The 17810-nt window shown below is 45.0% G+C and overlaps 1 protein-coding gene across 1 annotated transcript; it reads left to right on the top strand.

Annotated features, from left to right (window-relative positions):
- Window positions 1-62: 62 nt before the first annotated feature.
- Window positions 63-13255, top strand: snx2 (sorting nexin 2; the record flags this gene model as incomplete). Its single annotated transcript, XM_029829542.1, is given in 17 exon segments — window positions 63-296; window positions 3670-3769; window positions 4012-4172; window positions 4326-4347; window positions 4350-4391; window positions 5030-5073; window positions 5217-5358; window positions 5468-5546; window positions 6127-6202; window positions 7270-7383; window positions 7686-7779; window positions 8115-8320; window positions 8748-8891; window positions 10475-10486; window positions 11069-11149; window positions 11233-11304; window positions 11394-13255. Coding segments are annotated over 17 exon segments (1674 nt in total), but the record flags the coding sequence as incomplete, so codon positions are not given.
- Between the last annotated feature and the right edge of the window lie 4555 nt (window positions 13256-17810).

Raw genomic sequence — 17810 nt, 5'->3', positions numbered from 1 at the left:
GAGAGTGACACCTCTTCATTTTTCCTTTGCTCTCTGGCTCCAGTCGGGAGTCCAGTTAGTCACATGACAGCGCTGGGACTCCCTGCTTCCTCCTCTCTTTCTCTCAGTCCGTCAGTCGACTGTTTCTCCGCCTGCCTGTGTTGGTTTCTATTACCCCACCTTTTAACTATCATCTGCATCAAGCGCAGGAACGAACATGGCGGACATTGCCAGTCACCCTCCACCGGAACGCACGGATTTCCAGGAGCTGGAGGACGCGGAGGACCTGTTTCTCAGACCCGGCCGTCACACAGGAGGTTGAGGAGGAGGACGTGTTTAAGGGAGGCCAAGGGAGCTGTGGTGAGCAGGGCGTGATGCTTCTATCTGACAACACATGTAAACTTGGAGGTGGGGAAGCTAGCACGAAGGAAAAGGTAAAATGCAGGTGGTTTGAATGAGATGTGGTATCTGGCGGAAGATATTAGTCTCTGCACTGTCATTGTTATATAAAAATAGGCTCAAATTGCTGTGTGAAACACCTCTAAAGGTGATCTTTCAAACGACACGGGGGCCCACGAGGACCATATTTGCTCAGAGACAGAGGTGTGTTTCCTTCATGTCAGGTGACAGTCACAGGTGTTGCATTCAGGGCAATCTGGACAACAGGGGACAAAGACTTGTTGTTTCTCATGGTAACAGATTACTTAAAAAAAAAAAAATTCTTATTTGCGCTTGATATATTTGCACAACATTTTCAGAAACTTTTAATACTTAATGCATCAGCTCAAAACAACGTTCATTGTTGCAAATTCACTTTTTAAAGGCCTAATTCACCCTCAAAAAAAATTACTATTCATTAAATGATTTGTTCTCTGAAAACAAGAGAGGAAATATAAAATACTTACGGTACATATTTTCCCGATTCAAATGACTGCAAACCCTAGTACTCATATTTGTCTTGAAATTGAGTCATTTTGTTATGCATACTAGCCAAACACTTGAATTTCCATTATTCTTTATATACTAATACATACTGAAGGCACCACAAGTGCAGGTCTTCTGTTGAAGAAACGACCTATTTCTTTCTAATACTAAATCTCATCACAAACTGGTTTACCTTTAAAACTGATGTGGAAACTCCTCTCCAAACACAAAACAGTTATATCACATGAATATTTGGAAATGTAGTAGAGTGCGTTGGCACTTTTGTCCCTTTGGCACAAACCTGCCTGTAGTACTGTTATGCGTACAGGCAAAATTGATGCAAATAAGATACAATGTTAATGTCACATACAGCCAATGTGGCTGTTCACTGGGCCACAGGTCTCATAAAAGTAGTTTGATTCAGATGCTGTAGTTTTCTTCGAGTGTCGATGAGCAGGATGAACATAACAGCCCCTCTTCTTCTCCTTACTTCTTTTTTGTTGGCTGAACGTAAACTGACAATGAAGTTTTATCTGAATATGGTTTAAACCTTTTCCTCAACTATTTTGGTAATTCACAGCAAACAAATGTGAAACTTGCAGTTACAGACATGCACACAACACATGCACATATAACACACACACACACACACACACACACCACTGAGGCCTCATTTCTCTTTGTTTAGTCAGCACTCTGAATTTTATTCCTGATGATCATGAGTGTCCACAACAGTATTCTGTAATAAGTGTTGTGTTCATTCCAAAAAATGTCCAAAATAATGACTTTAATTTTTTCCGTTTTTGCAGTGTTAAATCAAAAAACTTTTTTTATTGATGTAAACGGCAGTAAATAACAAAGTTTGTGCTCAGAAGCCTGCAAACACCAGGTTGCATTTCTCGTTGAGTCAGTTGTTGTGTTTGACCCGTTCCAGAGCTGATGTTGATTTAACTGGAGGATGTATTTACCGCTGCAGACAACAGGTGCACCATTACCAGCAGCTCAGTGAGGGACAATGATCCCTTTTCTATTACTAGTTGCACCATAAAGTGTTGTCAGGAGAGGAGTTGTCAGCTCTGACCTGACATTTGTCCTTCGGTGTCCTCACCTTTCTTTTCTCTGTCTTTCTGCCTTCTCAGCAGCTTTAGGACATTGTTAGATGAATGATTACACCTGGCTTCTGTCTCAGACTTTGATCTGAACGCTTGGTTATTATCACCGGATAATTGTTACACTGATCCACATAATAGATGTCAATATTCCATCCTAGAGATGTAATTGTTACTTGATTATCGGGTGGTTAGTGTGTGTGTGTGTGTGTGGTGTGTGTGTGTGTGTGTGTGTGTGTGTGTGTGTGTGTGTGTGTGTGTGTGTGTGTGTGTGTGTGTGTGTGTGTGTGTGTGTGTGTGCTTCCTGTGTGTGTTTGCTGAGTAAGGAAGAAGGAAGATCCTGGTTATCATCAGCCATTTCCTTTTGTGTCCCTCCACGTTTGGTGCTATCTGCTCGGCTGAAATTTTCATCTGTCTCTTGCTGCAGTTTGTCTCTGAAGCAGAATTTGATGCTCAGATTCAGAAAGAAACTTGTTGTTGTTAAACACAATCGATCCAGAGCTGCGGTGTGTGTCGGTGATCTGAACCACTAGGATGGCACAGTCGAAGGTTCTGGGTTCCAATCAATCAATCAATCAATCAATCCATCCATCATGTGCATCATAGGAGAACACCATGTAAACAGCAGTAATTGCTGGTAGCAGTAATTGATTTATCCTGATTGTGTTCTCCTGCCTCAGCACTTTGCACTGATCACGAAACAATGGCCAATCCTGTTTTTCTGAAAAGCTCATTCCAACTTTTACGGATTTGAGAAGCTGCCTGTAAATGATTTTATACATGATGCAGAAGTTCTCAGATAAATACTAATGCAGCCAGTCAGAGACAGTGAAAGCGCCACCTTTGGGTGCACTTTTCTGGCTGAGACAGAGTTGGTTGCTGCAACTTCAGTTCCTCCGAATCAGGAGAAACTTTTCCTGTCAATGCTTGGAAGTTGTTACTTGAAACAGAAGTTCATAAAAACTCTCTGTAAGACACTTTCGCCCCCGCCCTCTGTGTGTGTGTGTCTTCCATAAAGTTGCAAAACAAAGGGCTCATGTGATTCAGCAACAGTGCGCTGTGGTGCTGTTGTATGCAGATGAAGACAGGATCCTGTTGATTGTGATTTTATTAGTGCCATTGTTGTTTTATCACCTACAGAGCAGGAGTTCATCCCCAGACTCTGACACTAACGGATCCGTTAAATCACGCTCGTGTCTGCTGGAAATCGAACAACTTTTAATGGCTTTTAATGGCAAAAAAAACACCAGGTGACGTCTTTTCACCTGAGTTACATCTGTCAGTCCTGTCGGACTCACTTCTGAGCTCCAGCGTATTGTAACTGGAGGGGGCTGTGAGCTGCTGCCGTAGCTGTTTGTGGAGCAGTTGGCGGTTTCCTCCTTGTGAGCAGGAAGTTCTGCAGGATGGATGACACAAGCTGTCGAAGCTTCTTTTCCTTCTTCTGTGGAATATGTCCAGTTTGTGGGGCCTCGCTGTGTCAGTGAAATCATACCGTCCAGCTGTGGAGGAGGTGCAGAGGTCAAAAAATGTGGAGAAATACTGCTTTTGGAGAAGTTATTGATGAGACCGCAGGTCAAAAATGCACAGCATTCAAACAGGCCGTGTTTGAAATGTGTCGGTAAAGTCTCAGTAATTCCTGTCTTCTATGTCCTCTCAGTCGGGACCGGCCAGCCTGCCTGCCGAGGACATCAGCACCAACGCCAACGGACCCAGACAAGATTCACTGTTTGACGACGACCCAGAGGACCTGTTTGCAGGTAAAATCCGTGGCTCGTTGAGCTAGGACGCGCTGTGTTTTTCTGCATTACAAACATCTGCGTGAATGTGACATTCTAAAGGTTTTTGGGGTCACAGCGTGATTAAAAGCTCTTCCCCATCCCTTCATGCTGCACACACAAGCTTATGACTTGCTGTCACCACTTGAGGTATAGGATGTGGCTATATGATTAGCATGCTAATTCCCGGTCTTTCTTAAATATTCCTCTCTGTCCCGTCACAGAGGCCACAGAGGAGGTTTCGCTGGACAGCCCTGAGAGAGACGTCCTGCTTTCCGATGGGCCGTCACCTGCCATCACCCCCATCACACCTCCCACCTCCGTCATCACCCCTTGCATCGGCATCACACACGACGACATGTTTACACACTCCTCATTTGACGAGGTAAACACACTTTGTTCTGAAATTAATGTTGAACTACTCATCCTGTCATGTGATCATCAGCAGGTCTAAATAAGAAAATCAGGACATTAGGTTCAGAGGAAAATGCGACTCTCTCACATTTTTTTTATTTTTGCTCCTTGCTGTTTTCTGTAGATTGAAGAGGAAGAGGGCGGAGACTCTTTGACATAAACATTTCAGTGTCCGACCCTGAGAAAATTGGTGAGTACGCAAGTACGGACTTGAACCTCTGACATACACACACTCTTCCATCGCTGCTGCTGTGGTGGCTAACAAAAGTTGAATGCATCGTGGGAGTCGCATCTGATCTGTGCTTGATAAGAGGGGTGGAGCCACTACACAGCGCACAAAAGCTGATCTGAGCACATGACGTTGCTTAAGGAACCTTGACTATTTTCTCAAGAAGTACGAGTCATCATGAACAATTATGAATCATGCATTCTTATTAGACAAAATGTTTTTCAATGTATAGCAATCTTTACTTAAAGTGAGTCTATACAGGCTACACGTCAAAATACTGTAATCACAAGAGAATTTAATTATTCAGCCGTTGTTAAAGTCTTATTAAATATGACAATTATCATTTCTGCTGCATCTGTTGACCAAATGCTCTAATAACAACTTCCTTTAAAGGCAGTAACCAGTTCAACCAGCTCAAAGTCTCACTGTTGTATCTGTTTATCTGTTAAACTTTATTTCTGAGAATGCTGCGTATATTTATAGTAAATACTGAAGAAACGGCAAAGAAATATGTGTTTACTTTAGTGCTTAGCGTCAATGCCATAGGCCAATACAGAGGAGCTACTGTAGGACACCAGTCTCTCATTTGTGTGTTTCAGGCGATGGCATGAACGCGTACATGGCTTACAAAGTCACGACCAAGGTGAGATTTAAAAATACCCGCTTTTCTCCAAGAACGCTGCAACATAAGTGGCCGTCAGAAACATTACGTTTCACCTGCTGGTGGCGCTACTGTAACATTTTTCTTGTTTTTTACTGCTCTCTCTCTCCGTGTCTCTTGCCCAGACCTCCATGGCTCTGTTTAAGAATAAAGACTTTTCCGTAAAACGCCGTTTCAGTGATTTTCTGGGTCTGCACAGTAAACTGGCCTCCAAGTACCTACATGTCGGCTACATCGTCCCCCCTGCACCAGAGAAAAGCATCGTGGGTAAGAGCAATCATCTGGATGTCTTACAGTCTGTCTAATTTCAACGACAAACGTGTGTTATGTTGTGTTGTGTTGTGTTGGCTTCATTCCTAATGTTCCTCCTCTGCAGGAATGACCAAAGTGAAGGTGGGGAAGGAAGACCAGTCCTCCAATGAGTTTGTAGAGAAGAGGAGGTCGGCCCTGGAGAGGTAGAATGAGATGAATGTGGGAGCAAAAATTGTAGCATTGCTTGTGAAATCATTCCTAAAAGCTGGTGCAAAACATTAAATTCCAAATGTAAGCTACATCAATATTCCACCTGTGTGTGTGTGTGTGTGTGTGTGTGTGTGTGTGCATGGTAGACATAAAGTGTGTGTGCATGCAGGAATGCATGTGTGTTCAGTTGTAGTAAAACAAAATTCCAAAGGCAAAAGGTTAAATCGCAGATATCAGATACATCGTTATTGCGCGCGCGTGTGTGTGTGTGTGTGTGTGTGTGTGTGTGTGTGTGTGTGTGTGTGTGTGTGTGTGTGTGTGTGTGTGTGTGTGTGTGAGATATGAAAGAAGTTGGGTGGGGCTGACATTCTTCTGCCCTTTACTGATGGTGTTTGATTGACAGGAAGGTCAGTTAGTGACAGCTGAAGAACTCCATGTTGATGGAATATATATTTACATTATAATATATCAATTAAGATTAGATTCTAGTGTTAAAATGGCCTAATAGTTGCAACCAGGAATCAGCAGATTTTGAAGTAGGACATTAAAAAGGCCTTTTTGTGTGTGTATCAGGTACCTGCTGAGAACGGTGAAACATCCTATCCTGCTGAAGGATCCAGACGTCCTGCAGTTTCTGGAGAGCTCAGAGGTAAAATAATTAAACAAAACTGTATTTAAAACCAACGGCTCCCATGATAAACGGGCAGCGTTGGGACAATGTCGCAGAACTGGGATGGATGTCTCACTCAGCGGGAGACAAAACCTCTGCTGCAGTTTTCGTATCAACCAGCAGCAGAACATCCCAGAAGGATGAAACCAGTTCCAAGGAGTTCCCTCCTTTTATTGTTTGATTTCTCTAAACCTCTTTGCTTCATCATCTCCAACTGGTGCCACCTCCTTCTCCTCTTCCTCCTTCTCCTCTTCCTCCTTCTCCTCTTCCTCCTCCTCCTCTGCTGTGCCTCTGCAGCCTCCCCTGTCCCCCTCTTAGCCGTAGCTGGTATTGTGCTGGGAAGGAGCCGCCAGTCACTGGGTCCAGATTAATGGCCTTGTGTCACAGATTTAACACATAAATCACTCGGATGCTTGACCGAGCGCGTCGCTCCATCCAGCCCACTTAATGAAACGCAATCGGACAATTGCGTGTGTGTGTGTGTGTGTGTGTGTGTGTGGAGGGAGGCAGGACGCCTCCACACATTTAGCCTCGTCCCCCACATTAGCGCCGGCCCTGGGGACTGAGCTGTCCCCGGGCTGCTGCTGCTGCCGCCTGCTAGATGGAACTGGTGGGTTTCACAGAGGGGAGTGGGATGAATCGTCTCCTGTATCGGAGGAAAACCACAAACGTCCAGGAGAAACGCACATTTTTCCAACATGACGAAAAACAAGCTCGCTTCAGAGTGATGTAACCACCTGTTTTAATGTCTGCCAGCACGTGGGATATTTCATCTGAGGGGACCTGAATATGTGGGGGACGGTGCATTCAAAAGTTGGGGAGAGGGGGGAGAAAGCAGAGCAAAGGGGAAAAATAGGTGGAAACAGAGGGGGGAAGAAACGTGAAGGTGAAAACAGTTAATAGCAGTTAATAGATGTCAAATAAGATTGCAAAGAGATCAAAAATAGAAATATAAGCAGGTCATAAACAAAGAATTCCATCAAATGTACCTGTGAACGTGTCAGGCCATCCCTCCAGCTTCCCTCTCTGCTTACTTGTCTGCCCAGTTGCCGCGGGCGGTCAACACTCAGGCTCTGAGCAGCGCCGGACTCCTCCGAATGGTCAACAAAGCTGCCGACGCCGTCAACAAGATGACCATCAAGATGAACGAGTCGGACGCTGTAAGTGCAGGAGAGGAAGAGGAGGGAGGGAGGAACTGAAGACAGCTGGCAAGGATGAAGAAAGAAATATTTAGTAAATGTGGCAGTCGACGGAAGACTTTGTGTCATTTTAATAAGAGTTTCCACATTTCGATTCACGGTGTGGATTTGTTAGAACTTCTATTTAAAGATTTCCGGACGGAAGAGGAGAAACTGGAATGAGGATGTCGATAAAACAGACAGGACATGTTAAATTGGAGTAGGGAGAGGTGAGAGGAAGGAACTGATCAACATACTGAACTCGTTATGCGTGTGTTTGTCAGTGGTTTGAGGAGAAGCAGCAGCATTTTGAGAATCTGGACAATCAGTTGAGGAAGCTTCATGCCAGCGTGGAGTCGCTGGTCTGTCACAGGAAAGGTAGGATGCCTTTAGGAAATATTTGAAAATATGCCCATGCCACTTTTTTTTTTTTTTTTTTATAGTTTTAGCTTTTAATCTGGTTTCTTTCCGAAAATGATTAATTTCTGGCCCTTTCTTAAGTTTTGCTGCATAAAGATGTCCACTAGATGGCGCTAATGTCCCACTAGAGGATGAGGGCACTATGTGCCTCTGGATGCATTTCTTTAGAAAAACGCAGATTTTTTTTTTAATGTTTGTGTTGTCATGGTGACAATATTTTATATTTTCAATTCAAATTATTGGTCAACAGTAATTGCATTGCTTTCTTATCATCTTTGCCCATTTCTACTCAGAGCTGTCGGTCAACACGGCGCAGTTTGCCAAGTCGGCGGCCATGCTGGGGAACAGCGAGGACCACACAGCTCTGTCCAGAGCTCTGTCACAGCTGGCCGAGGTGGAGGAGAAGATCGACCAGCTGCATCAGGAGCAGGCCAATGCCGACTTCTACCTTTTCTCCGAGTTACTGGGAGACTACGTGCGCCTCATCACTGCCGTAAAGGTGAGAGCGGCGAGAAGCAGGAAACCTTTGGAAGTTGAGGGTGAGCGTTAATCTGCAGAGTAAATTGGGTTTTTGCTCCAGTAATAACTCTGCTGTGGTGCCTTACTGCTCCGAGCTGCTGGATTTAAAGCTGCGTCCACAAGGGAGGAACAAGACAGGACAGGTAGTACAGGTAGAATTAGTGTTGTGTACACTAGGATTATGTAGAAAGTTGTAGATTTACATGCTTTTATTTTCTTTATTAGTCAAAAGATTTATTAAATTTGAAATTGAATCTGCACAGAGAGCTGCTTTGTTTAATCGAGGATGGCCACAGCTAAATAATCCTGTGGATTATTGTGAGGACTATCTCGCAAAAACATTATCTGAGCCCCAAAAATGACAAAAAGAGAATATTTGTTACAGCTTTGTGTGCGTGCATCTTCAGGGTGTGTTTGACCACCGTATGAAGACGTGGCAGAAGTGGCAGGACAGCCAGTTGCTGCTCCAGAGAAAGAGAGAAGCTGAAGCCAAACTGCAGTTCAACAATAAACCAGACAAACTGCAGCAGGCCAAAGACGAAATCAAGGAGGTGAGACACACGCAGACAAATAATCAGAACACTGAATCCTTAATTCACTATATCGACGCCATAAAATGTAACAGGCAGGACGACCACAGGTTATATAGGAGGTACCAAACTTGGAAGATCTTATGAAATGATTGAACTGGAGGCTGAAAGCAAAGCTACACAAGTGCTGGGGTGATGTTCCGATGAAAAATCTGTATATTTTAAGTCTGGAGCTTAAGTGGAGACACGTATTGCTGGAAGGAATCACTCCTCTGAAGCTACAAAGCTGAAAGAAGAGCACAACCACAATTCAGTCACGTGAAAACTTTTTTTTTTTTTGGACGTATAAATCTTGTTTTCCATCATCCAGCAGACTTCACATGAGCTGAGTAGGACAAACAAGAGCTGGAGAGAGTAGAAAAGTACTTTATTAGAGCCTCTGTTGAAGCTGTCACCGCACAAATTCATCCTCCCTGTCAGGATGCAACACACACACACACACGCGCGAGCGCGCGCACACGTGCAGCGTGGTCGGGGGTCTGGCATTAGAGCAGGGAAGCTGTCAGATGTGGGGTTTCGGGAGGAGGCCGGGGGAGTTTTTGGGGGAGGCTGTCAGAAGCTGCAGACGAGGACAGATCGCAGTAGAGTTGCAACCAACATTTATTTGGAGCCGACATGAGTTTTGCTGCTTGTCAGGAGTTGGGTTATGGCTCAGCCCCTGACACCGACCCAAAAAAACTAGTTCCCTCCTGAAACAGTTTTAGTTTTCTGAACAGGCGCTACAGGAAACAGATTAATGCTAAAGCAACGGAAACTGCACACTGTAAACACCGTTAATGCCCATAGTGGGGTGGAAGAGCAGGTATTAAAATGTAAAAGCAACAGAATGTATGGATTTCTGCTTTTCTGCTGCAAATGTGTTACCCTCTCTACAACACAAAGTTGAACAAAGACGATTAATCTGTGCTATGGTTTATGATTTATGATTGTTTGTACTGGAACATCAATACTAGAGCAAATGTCCTAATTTAAAACCTTTAAATGGTGCAATAGCTGACCTGAGCGCAACAATAGGTTATAGCTTGTTATATTATATACATTATATATCTCTCATTATGTTTTAGGATATTTGTATTTACTGTTTGGGTTTTTTTGGAGTGATGTAGAACACGTAGCACCGCGGGGTGTTTAGTTTGTTTTCGGACAACAGTGCCCCCATGTGGACTCCAAGTAGAACAACGCAGCAGTTCGAAAGAGTTCTGTTTACAAATAGCATCATTCTGTTAAAAATAGGAACAGATTATGGGTGCCATTTAGAAGATATATTTATTAAACTGGGCAAAAACTGATTATTTGGAAAAAAAAACAGATGTGTGATTGACACATCAACATACAAACTCCACCAGTCATGTCTTTTTTGATTAATAATGTTAAACAGTGAATCAGGGACGACTTTTTCCCTTTGTTTGCAGATTTTAATTTTCCTCATGTTTCTGGATCTTCCTCTATCATTTTTTTTTTTTTTTTTTTTTGGAAGCTCTGACATTTTTTCCTGCCTCTTAAAATTCTTTTGCATTTTCCCTGCCATGCCTTCTTGCAACCAGGAAATTGAGGAGGTAGGACCTGCCCCGTCTGTCCACACTCCGTGTCCACCTGTCTGTCTGCCTGTCTGCCTGCTTCACACCCTTTTTCTTTGCTTCGTTGCACCGCTCTGCTCCTTCTCACTGAATAAACCTTTCCCAGGCTTCGTTCCTCATCTCTTGTCTAATAGCGGAGTCACGTGAATGAGTCTACCAGCATAAATTCACTTTTCATGCGATGTTCCAGATCATCTTGGTGAACACAGTGTTTATTTGCGTCCTCAGACTTGAGCTCTATGTTTATGTGAACGGCTCACTTTTATCATTGTGGTAGATCCATGACTGTCAGTAACACCAACTAACACACTTTGTAAACTACATGAATTTAGTTGGGTGTACAATGCTTGGATAATGTCATTTTCAGGTATAAAAAGGTTCATTTTACTGCATAAACAGAGAGAATCTTGTGAATCTCGTCAAGCAGTTTGACTCAAATAACAGTTAAGTCACCATTTTGCGTGTTTTCATCCGTTTAAATGTGTTACGAAGCTTCTATAATTGTAGATGATGTCGTTTTCAGACAGGAAGCTGCATTGTTCCATGTTGTCTGTGTTTCAGCTGGAGGGGAAGGTCGAGCAGGGAGAGAGAGACTTTGAACAAATCTCCAAAACTATACGTAAAGAAGTCAGCAGGTTTGAGGTGAGAACGATCCTATGGGTGTTTGCCAGCAGCCAGAAACCTTCAGAATATTCAGCAGCGAGTTCTTTTGCTTCTCCCAACAGAAAGAAAGAGTGAAAGACTTCAGAACCATCATTGTTAAATATCTGGAGTCGCTGGTTCAGACACAACAGCAGGTGAAACAACATCAATATTAATATTTCTCGATAATACCAGAGCTTATTTTATCTACAGCAGATAAATATTTTTTCTATCTCTCTTCCAGCTGATAAAATACTGGGAGGCCTTTTTACCGGAGGCCAAGGCCATCTCGTAAAGTCCCCATACACACACACACGCGACAGACAGTCCTGACTGGCTCCGACTCAACTACCCACAATGCACCTGTCCTCCGGGATCCTTTCATCCTTCTGATTAAACCCAGAGTGAAGAAAAGACACGAGGCTGTGAATTACAGACGTTTCTGCAGTTTAAAATGCTCACAGTTCACATGTTTACTCTTTATTCGTGCTCATCCCCAAACTGCAATGAATCCTGGTGCAAAGTCCCGATTATTTTAGCGATTCTTCATCACATTTTCTGATGCTTTTATCTGCAGCACTTTTAAATTAATTCTTTGGTTAAATGTGCCCACGGGTGGATGAATTTCACCAGTTAAACTTGATAAAGAAATTGATTTTATACCCAGATACATTTGTTTCTTAATATTTACACATTTGGAACCTCATCCTGGCCAATAATCTATTCTGATTCAACATTCCTGCTGCCCTTCCCTGGTCATTTTACCCGATAACCACACCAAAAACTGAATGCTCCATCATAGATTCTTATTTCTGTCTCAGTATTCTGGTGTGATTCTGGTAACATGAATGTGAGCTGTGAAACTGATCCGGAGGCAGAAATGAAGGACCGTCTCTATGTTGTACCTCCCGCCACTTCCTCTCTTTCCTTTCAAAACAAGAGTCCTTTTTAACTGTTGCTGCATGATCGTGAGTGAAGGCAACAGTTTTGTATTCTTCATTTTCTCTTCCAACTCGTTTCTGTGTTGGAGGAAAAGAACCCTCATTTATCACATTAAGGACATTTTGATTTTAGTTGTCTTTTAATTTTAGCTCTATATTCTACAAATTAAAACAGATGGACAGTAAAAGGACGCTTCCTGACCTTTAAACTGCCATCCTTGCCTCATTGATGTCATTTGCAGTATCAGGAAGCTGTTTAATTGGCTCACACAGACAAACAGCCAAGTTCTAAATGAAATAGGATTTCTGATTTGTTGGGGGGGGGGGGGGCAAAGGCATTTCCTCACTTTCAGTTGTTGTCAGGCAATCTTTGTTTCTTGCCTTTAAAAGCCGTCCAAACGCCCCAGTCCAGTGTTTTTATCAGACTGAATTAGCCTGAGAAGTTAACTGATGCTATATGCTATACGTCCAGGACATAGACATTTTATTAACAGAGCTATATCCATACATATTTATTAACTTTTTTCCATTCTGATGCTGGACCTGGTGTGCCTGTTCACGAAGATGTATGTTTTCTCCACACAGACGGTAGCTTTGTTCTATTTTCTTGACTTGGAATTTCCTTTAGCTCCTATTTCCACCTTAATTTGACAGCAGGTCTTATCTTCAGGTGCTGGAGGGGCTTTACATTTAAAATAGAGAGAAGAAAGATTTTTGGAGGTTTCAAATGCTTCAGCCCTCAGTTGTCTGAGTATTATAAGAAGGTCAGATTGTTTGCGTCCATCCAGAGAGCCGTCTCAGACCCCTCCCATTATTCTACTGGCTGTTTCTAGTCTTGTTTTGCCTCCAGTCAGCTCTCGATTTTCACTTTGTGAGTTCTTATTGAATTTAAAGCACATTTGATGATCAGAATTCAGTCAAACCTTTAAGAATCTTTATTACAGACTCCCTCAAATATAAATCACTCATCATTATTTGATTGTAACTTAATTGTTTTATTCATATTTTCCCGCCTGCTGATGTGCAATTGTTGAGAATTTTCCATTGATTTTTTTTTTTGTTCCCCCTGATTTTTGCAGCAGAATTTTGAAATGATTGTTTTGAAGTGACATTCCTTCAGTGTGAGTGCAGCAGAACTTTAATGACAATAAAGGAATGTATCTCACCCACGGCTGTGCTGTTGTTCTTCCAGGATTCAGATCTATTCTCCTAAACAATATTTCTGTAATGCCTTTCAAAATAAAAGTTCACTTGCCTATTTAGAACATTTCTTTAAATTTTTTATGGATACGATTTGGTTGCCATGTTCAGATTTTAATCCTAAAATAAAATGAAAGAATTTGGGGTAAAAAAGTTGCGTCGATTTTCAGTTAATGGCTATTGAATTACTGTTGAGATTTCATTTAGTTCTTTCTCTCAATGTCTGGTTTCCTGAGTAACGTTGAGATCATTCTTTTAAGTCCTGATCCGAACTGTTCCGTGCAAGATCGACCTCCAGGGAATAAAAACTGAAAGGACCTTCATAAATGTAACGGGTGTTCACCTGTCGTAACTGCACTGACCCGCACATGTGGCTCATCTCCAGACTGAAAATATTCACACACATTGTCAGGGAGCTAGATAAAAACTCTGCATACACACACACACACACACACACACATATATTTTAATGTGCGGAGCAGCCAGAGTGCTGTCAGGAAGTGGGCTGTGCGTTATTTTGTGTTATGGCTGTCACAGGATCGACTAGCTGTCATATTCAAGCTGCAGGTTCCTCCAAGAACAGATTCACATCCGAATTTACAACAAGCAGAGAAATATTTAGGTGATGGCCTTTGTGTATGTGTGTGCGTGTGTGTCTGCACGCACTCGTGTGTGCATGTATGTGTATCACAATTTTCAGTAGGAAATTACCCTACTAAATGTTATTTTGCATATTTCACGAGCAACATTTGAGCACCTTTTATTGCTCTCTTTGACCCCCCTCCCTTCCTGCCATAGCAGCCATTTCTAATGGGCGGCTGCCGACGACTGCGGCCCGTTTGGCTCGGAGGATAATGCAGGTGAAGCTGAACCTCCTGCTATCGCCGAGGCTGTAATGGCTTCACCTCCACCTCCTCACATCTCCACTGTGACTCCAGGCTGATGTAGCTGCATCTGTTTCCCCACTCGCTGACCTCCTGCTCGCACATGACTCCAGGATAATGTAGATGTATTTATTTCTCACCCTCACCCCCCCGACCCCCCTGCCTGTGGAATAATGCGAGCACATCTGTTGTGTTCACCTATGTAACCCCTCAATTTTCCCGCCACTTCAGGGTAATGTGGGTGTATCTATTATCCACGCCAATGTCTGCAACCTGCTTCTTAGAATAATGTAGCAGCGTTAGCACGGGACCCCCCCCCCCCCCCCCCCCCCCCCCCCCCCCACTTACCCCGGCAGCACCGCCGCCGGCTTTTCTTAATAACTCCAGACTGCAGATATGAGTTCAGCCCAGCTTTAAACTTTAAAATCTCTCTCGGTTATTTATGATTTCAGCTCATCATTTCACCTCTGTAGTCTACTACTTTAACTTTCTGCTCTTTTCTCTGGAGAAACCCACCGAAATGATGTGCAGGGAGGGAGGGGATGGGAGGGGGGGTTGCAAAAAGCACTCAGTGGAGGAGATAAGAATGTTGTTGCAGTGCAACCTCCACCTTTTATTTATTTATCATATCTCCAAATGGCGGTGTAGCTGTTGTGCTGTGGTCAGGATACAGTGACCTCAGTTGATCAACTATCCCCTCAGTGGGCTGATAAGAGGCCTAATATAACAAGCAGAAGGGGAGAAGAGCTGTACTGTAATTATTTCTGCGCTGTCGGGGTGGGGGGGGGGATGGGCACCCTCCTCTTCCGATTCAAATCTGAGGGAAAAAGAGAGAGCTGGAAAGAAAGAAGAGCAGCCGTGAGACAAATATCAGGCAGCTGCAGCGACACAGCTGAAATTGGACTAGTTTGTCATACACACACACACACACACACACACACACACACACACACACACATCCAAGGTGCCAGATGAGATGCAATTCAAACTTCTTTACGCGTCCACTGAGTGGATATGGAAAAGATATGTGGACAAAATATGGCAGAAGGCCTGTAAATGTAAATGTGAATTTAAAGCAACTATCGGATTTTAATCTGAAAGACGCCAGGATAACTTCTGCTGATGGACGACATTTCTGAGTGATGACGTGACCTTATTTCTAATTTATGGAGTGATTTTGACGGGAGAAGGGGGAGGGGGCAATAATTTGAATTTATTTGATGGAGGCCTCTAATTTTTAAATTTAAATAGAAACATCTGTAATGCAAAAAAGAATCAACTGTGAAAGTTTGGTGGTTATACCTGTTGGTTCATTTTTGTCTCGCTTTAAACTACAATGACAGCAGCAAGCTTAAAGATATAATAATTATTACTGGCTTTGTTAATTGTAATGTATTGATAAAACATAATCCAACCACCCCTCCTGGGCTACCACCTTATCGTGGTGGAGGGGTTTGCGTGTCCCAATGATCCTAGGAGCTCCATTGTCTGGGGCTATATGCCCCTGGTAGGGCCACCCATGGCAAACAGATCCTAGGTGAGGGATCAGACAAAGCGTGGCCCAGGATCCCCTAATGAAGATAAATAACATTGGTCTCAAGTTTCCCTTGCCAGGATGCGGGTCACCGGGGTCCCCTCCTGGAGCCAGGCCTGGGGGTGGGGCACATTGGTGAGCGCCTGGTGGCCGGACCTCTGCCCATGGAGTCCGGCCGGGCACAGCCCAAAGAGGCAACATGGGACCCCCTTCCCGTGGGCTCACCACCTGCAGGAGGGGCCAAGGGGGTCGGGTGCATCGTGTTTTGGGTAGCGGCCAAAGGCAGGGACCTTGGTGGTCTGATCCCCGGCTGCATAAACTGGCTCTAGGGACATGGAATGTCACCTCTCTGGTGGGAAAAGAGCCTGAGTTGGTGCGCGAGGTTGAGAAGTTCCGACTAGATATAGTTGGCCTCACCTCGACACACGGCAAGGGCTCTGGAACCAGTCTTCTCGAGAGGGGTTGGACTGGGGTTGGAGGCAGGGGACACCAGCGGTGAGGGATGCCGTCAGGCTGAAGAAGGAGTCGTATCGGGCCTTACTGGCCTGTGGGACTCCTGAGGCAGCAGATAGGTACCGGCAGGCCAAGTGGAGTGCAGCTACAGCTGTTGCCGAGCCAAAGACCCGGGCATGGGAAGAGTTCGGTGAGGCAATGGAGAACGACTTTCGGACGGCCTCGGACCACCATCAGGCGTTTGAGGAGGGGGAAGCAATGCACTGTCAGTGTTGTGTATAGTGGTGATGGTGTGCTGCTGACCTCAACTCGGGATGTTGTGGATCGGTGGAAGGAATAGTTCAAGGACCTCCTCAATCCCACCAACACGCCTTCCAGTGAGGAAGTAGGGCCTGGGGACCTGGGGATAGGCTCTCATATCTCCGGGGCTGAAGTTGCCGAGGTAGTCAAAAAACTCCTCGGTGGCAAGGCCCCGGGGGTGGATGAGATCATGTTATAGGGCTGTCGTGGTTGACTCTGCAACATTGCGTGGACATCCAGGGCGGTGCCGCTGGATTGGCAGACCGGGGTGGTAGTCCCTCTTTTTAAGAAGGGGGAACGGAGGGTGTGTTCCAACTATAGGGGGATCACACATCTCAGCCTCCCTGGTAAGGTCTATTCAGGGGTACTGGAGAGGAGGGTCTGCCGGATAGTCGAACCTTGGATTCAGGAGGAGCAATGTGGTTTTCGTCCTGGGCGTGGAACAGTGGACCAGCTCTGCACCCTCAGCAGGGTCTTCGAGGGTGCATGGGAGTTTGCCCAACCAGTCCACATGTGTTTTGTGGACTTGGAGAAGGCATTCGACCGTGTCCCTCGGGGGGTCCTGTGGGGGGTCATCCGGGAGTATGGGGTGTCGGGCCCGCTGATACGGGCCGTCCGCTCCCTGTACGATCGGTGTCAGAGTTTGGTCTGCATTGCTGGCAGTAAGTCGAACTTGTTTCTGGTGAGGGTTGGTCTCCGCCAGGGCTGCCCTTTGTCACCGATTCTGTTCATAATTTTTATGGACAGAATTTCTAGGTGCAGTCATGGTGTTGAGGGGGTCTGGTTTGGTGACCTCAGGATCGGGTCTCTGCTTTTTGCAGATGATGTGGTCCTGTTGGCGTCATCGGCCCGTGACCTCCAACTATCACTGGATCGGTTCACCGCCGCATATGAAGCGGCTGGGATGAACTCGTTCCTAGCCTCACCTATGGTCATGAGCTTTGGGTAATGACCGAAAGAACAAGATCACGGGTACAAGTGGCTGAAATGAGCTTCCTCCGTAGGGTGGCTGGGCTCTCCCTTAGAGATAGGGTGAGAAGCTCTGCCATCCGGGAGGAGCTCGGAGTAGAGCCGCTGCTCCTCCGCGTTGAGAGGAGCCAGATGAGGTGGCTTGGGCACCTAGTCAGGATGCCCCCTGGGCGCCTCCCTGGTGAGGTGTTCAGGGCATGTCCCTCCGGTAGGAGACCCCCGGGAAGACCCAGGACACTTTGGAGAGACTATGTCTCTCGACTGGTCTGGGAACGCCTGGGGGTCCCTCCGGATGAGCTGGAAGAAGTAGCTGGGGAGAGGGAAGTCTGGGCTTCTCTTCTTAGGCTGCCCCCGCGACCCGACCCCGGATAAGTGGTAGA

This window comes from Takifugu rubripes, chromosome 21 (assembly GCF_901000725.2).
Source record: "Takifugu rubripes chromosome 21, fTakRub1.2, whole genome shotgun sequence".
In the NCBI taxonomy this organism is placed as follows: Eukaryota; Metazoa; Chordata; class Actinopteri; order Tetraodontiformes; family Tetraodontidae; genus Takifugu; species Takifugu rubripes.
The sequence above is the reverse complement of the archived record's forward strand: the minus strand, read 5'-3'. Positions and strand labels throughout refer to the sequence as shown.